Source organism: Protobothrops mucrosquamatus, unplaced genomic scaffold (genome assembly GCF_001527695.2).
Source record: "Protobothrops mucrosquamatus isolate PMUCROS unplaced genomic scaffold, P.Mucros_1.0 scaffold5359, whole genome shotgun sequence".
Lineage (NCBI taxonomy): Eukaryota > Metazoa > Chordata > Lepidosauria > Squamata > Viperidae > Protobothrops > Protobothrops mucrosquamatus.
The window spans coordinates 17,591-22,521 of NW_015391222.1; the positions used below are offsets into that span (position 1 = coordinate 17,591).

Genomic DNA, 4,931 nt, shown 5'->3' on the forward strand with positions numbered 1-4,931 from the left:
TTCATTCAATTAAAGAATGAAACGATTTAATATTAATTTCTTTTGCCAAGTCTGGGAAATTTCTGCTCCCAAGCTGCAGTGCCGCTGTCCGGCCGGCAGAGGGCGAAACGAACAACACTCGAGCACAGCCGAGCATAAGAACGGCGCCGCGCCAAAAGCGCGCATGCGTAGTGAGGCCCGCCGAGTAGGCCGCAGCCTGCCGCCGTCGTTCCCCCGCTCGCTCGCTCGCTCGGCCGAACGAGATTCCTCCCGCGGGCCGGAGGGCAAGCGCGTCCGCCCGGCGGGATGTTCGCGGCGCTGAACGAGCTGCTCGGCGTCTCCGTGGAGCAGCCGGAGCGGGTGAGCAACGCGTCCCGGCGCGGCTTGGGCCCTCTCGGGTCCCGTCGCCGCGCCAGACCGACGAGGGCTGCGCCCCCCCCGCTCCCAAGAGGCCTTGCGCGCCTTTGTTTCGGAGCGAGGCATGCCGGGAGTTGTAGTTTTTTTTCCTGGTTTGCCCCCTTGGCCTGGCTCAAACAGAACCAGGATTCCTTTTGCAAGCCTGGATTGATGGGGGGGGGGAAGAATGATAAACTGGGGTTGCCCCTTGCCTGAGGCTCTCTGACTGAGCCGGCAGGGGAGGATGAGCGTTGTAGTGCCACTCTGCTTCTGAAGCTCAGAGGTGGGGACTTCGGCCCCCAGCATTTTAATATAATGGGATTTAATTTAACATTCTATTTTATGTACAGATTTTATTACAGATTTTATTTCAGTTTTGTATGATTTTCTGTTTTGTTACATTGGATTGTATATTTTATTTTTATTGTAGTTTATTATTATATTTTTTTAATTTTAGGCTCTCTTTTATTTTTTTCATTTTTCCCCCATTTTATATTTTCTGTTAATTTGTTTTATATTTATATAGCTGTCTGTATATCTATATCATCTCTATCTAGCTATCTATCATCTATCCATCTATCATCCATCATCTGTCATGTCTATACCTACCTACCTATCTAATCAGTCTATCTGTCTGTCTGTCTATCTATCTATCTATCTATCTATCTATCTATCTACCTACCTACCTACCTACCTACCTACCTACCTACCTACCTACCTACCTATCTATCTAATCTATCAATTGAACTATCTCTCTCTCTCTCTCTCTCTCTCTCTCTCTCTATCTATCTATCTATCTATCTATCTATCTATCTATCTATCTATCTATCTATCTATGTTATGTCGAAATAATTGCGATCACCAAGAGGGGATAAAATATTTATGAGCATATTTATCCCCTCTTGGTGATCGCAATTATTTCGACATAACATGGACTTACCCAAGAGTCGGATTTTTAGCTCTATTTCTATCTATCTATCTATTTATCTCTCTCTCTCTCTCTCTCTCTCTCTCTCTATCTATCTATCTATCTATCTATCTATCTATCTATCTATCTATCTATCTCTCTGTATCTCTCTATCTATCTATCTATCACCTATCTATCTGTCATTATATCTATCTCTATATCATCTATATATCTCTATCTATATATCTCCATCTCTATCATCTTTTATTTTATTTATTTATTTAATTTAATTTATTTTATTTAATTTAATCTGTCTATATCTATCTCTCTATATATCTATCATCTATCTCTATCTCTATCTTATATCTATATATCTATCTTATATCTATATATCTATATCTATATTATCTATATATCTATATCTATATATCTATATATCAGTCATCTATTCTCTATATATCTATCATCTATCATTGTCTCTGTATCAATATCTATCTATCAGTCATTATCTCTATATCTATCTATCATCTATGTATCAATTATCTATCTATCTATTTGTCATTTATTCTCTATATATCTATCTTATCTATCTATCTATAAACTATGCATAATATTTATATTTCATTTTATCATATCTTATATCTATAAACTATGCATAATATTTATATTTCATTTTATCTTTCTTATATCTATCTATATCTATCCATCTACATCTTCTCTATATCCAGTGCTTTTTTGTAAATTAAAAAGGTGCCGGAACTCACACACGTCATACAACCCGCCTTGCCTACCCTACAAGGTTCCATCCAAAAAAGATGCCGGAACTCCGTTCTGGACGTTCTATGACAAAAAAGGCTCTGTCTATATCTATATCTATCTGTCATCTATCTATCTATCATCTGTATGTATCAATATCTATATCTATCTATAAACTATGCATAATATTTATATTTCATTTTATCATCTTTTATCTTATATCTATCTATTATAAACTATGCATATTTATATTTCATTTTATCATCTCTTATATCTATCTGTATCTATCTATCTATCATCTGTATGTATCACTATCTATCTATAAACTATGCATAATATTTATATTTCATTTTATCATCTTTTATATCTATCTATTATAAACTATGCATATTTATATTTCATTTGATCATCTCTTATATCTATCTGTATCTATCCATCTATCTATCTATCTATCTATCTATCTATCTATCTATCTATCTATCTATCTATCTATCTATATCATCTGTATGTATCAATATCTATATAAACTATGCATAATATTTATATTTCATTTTATCATTTCTTATCTTGTATCTATTATAAACTGCATATTTATATTTCATTTTATCATCTCTTATCTTATATCTATTATAAACTATGCATATTTATATTTCATTTTATCATCTCTTATATCTATCTATCTATCTATCTATCTATCTATCTATCTATCTATCTATCTATCTATCTATCTATCTATCTATCATCTGTATGTATCAATCTATATTACAGATAGATAAACTATGCATACATATTTAATTTTATCATCTCTTCCTTTAAAATAGAATAAATAAATCTCTCTGTTATTTGTTTTTTAGAGCCAATTGACGCTGCTTTGCGCCACAAAGACGGACGCCGGCTTCCTGGTCCACCATTTTCTCTCCTTCTACCTCAGAGGTAAGCCGGGAAGGGACAACTCCGAAACCCATCTCCACGACGTCGTTGCGAAGGCGTCCCCCTTCACCTCCAGAATTAAAAATGGGCGCAGGGGGCCCTCGGCTCACACCGCTTCTCTTAGTGACCGTTGGAAGCCACGACGGCGGTGAAAAACGGGGACTTCGGACCGTTCTCCCGATCCGTTTTAAGGGGTTTTCCCGGGTTTAAATATTTCAAAAGGTTTGGTAGATTTTAATTGTGACACAGGCAGTCCTCGACCTACGACCGTTTGTTTGGGGCCCTGAAAAAAAAGGACCGTGTTTCAGACTTACGGCCGTTGCAGCATATATTCAGTCACACAATCGAAATTCAGACGCTTGGCAACCGACTCGTATTTACGACGGTCGCAGCGTCCTGGGTCACGGGATCAAAATTCAGACGCTTGGCAACCGACTCGTATTTACGACGGTCACAGCATCCCGGGGTCACAGGATCAAAATTCAGACGCTTGGCGACCCACTCGTATTTACGACGGTCGTAGTGTCCCGGGGTCACGTGATCAAAATTCAGACGCTCGGCAACCGACTCGTATTTACGACGGTCGCAGCGTCCCGGGGTCACGTGGATTGAAATTCAGACGCTGGGCAACCGACTCGTATTTACGACGGTCGCAGCGTCCCGGGGTCACATGATCGAAATTCAGATGCTTGGCGACCGACTCGTATTTACGACGGTCGCAGCGTCCCGGCGTCCCGTGGATTGAAATTCAGACGCCCGGCAAACGACTCAAATTTATGACGGTCCCAGGCTCAGGTGATTCCCCTTTTGCGACCGCCGGACAAGCGATGGGGAAGCCGGATTCGTTTAACGTCCGTGTGACTCGCGGAACGACGGCAGCGATTCGTTTAAGAACCGTGGCAAGAAAAGTCGTGGAACGGGGCAAAACGCGCGGGAGGAATGTTTCGCTCAGCAACATCAATCTTCGCAAGTCGTAAGTTGAGGACTCGGTGTAAAGTCTCTCTCTCTTTTTTTTTTTTGTTCTTTCTTTCTTCCCGCAGCCGGGTGCAAAGTCTGCTTCCTCGCATTGGCGCAATCCTTCAGCCATTACTCCTTCGTGGCTCAAAAGCTGGTAAGCCGGGTGGATTTTATTAAAATACAGGGAGTCCTCGACTAACGACGGTTCAGAGTTGCTCAAAGCCTGGGCAACTTGAAACTTTCTGGGTTTCAAGTCCCAGCACCTGCTGGCTGGGGGAATTCTGGGAATGGAAGTCCACCCGGCTGAATTGGCCCAAGGCATCTAGACCGAGACGGTGGGTGGTTGGGAAATGGGGGACACAGCTAGTCCTCGAACTTACGACCAGCCGTTTTACAACTGTCTGTCTGTCTGTCTGTCTGTCTGTCTGTCTATCTATCTATCTATCTATCTATCTATCTATCCATCCATCCCCCCCTCTCATCTATATCTATCCATACATTCCCCCCTCCTCTCTATCAGTCCTATCTATCTATCTATCTATCTATCTATCTATCTATCTATCTATCTATCTATCTATCATCACCTAATTATCTATCTATCTATCTATCTATCTATCTATCTATCTATCTATCTATCTATCTTATATCTATCATCTATATCTATCCATTCATCATCCATATCTGTCTGTCTGTCTGTCTGTCTATCTATCTATCTATCTATCTATCTATCTATCTATCTATCTATCTATCTATCTATCTATCTATCTATCTATCTATCTATCTATCTATCTATCTAATCTATCTATCATCTATATCTATCCATTCATCATCTCTCTCTCTATCCATCCATCATCCATATCTATCTGTCTATCATCTATCTTTATCTATCCATCATATCTATCTATCTATCTATCTATCTATCTATCTATCTATCTATCTATCTATCTTCACCTAATTATCTATCTATCTATCTATCTATCTATCTATCTATCTATCTATCTATCTA

At 39.5% G+C, this 4,931-nt stretch overlaps 1 protein-coding gene across 1 annotated transcript in view; it reads left to right on the forward strand.

Moving 5' to 3' along the window:
• Positions 1-261: 261 nt before the first annotated feature.
• Positions 262-4,931, forward strand: part of ELP6 (elongator acetyltransferase complex subunit 6) — a 9,668-nt gene continuing 4,998 nt past the window's right edge. The window contains exons 1-3 of the mRNA XM_015829065.1: positions 262-339; positions 2,893-2,971; positions 4,009-4,079. Of these exons, the coding sequence (XP_015684551.1) occupies positions 286-339; positions 2,893-2,971; positions 4,009-4,079 (204 nt within the window). The 5' untranslated portion in view covers positions 262-285. The remainder of the gene's footprint in view (positions 340-2,892; positions 2,972-4,008; positions 4,080-4,931) is intronic.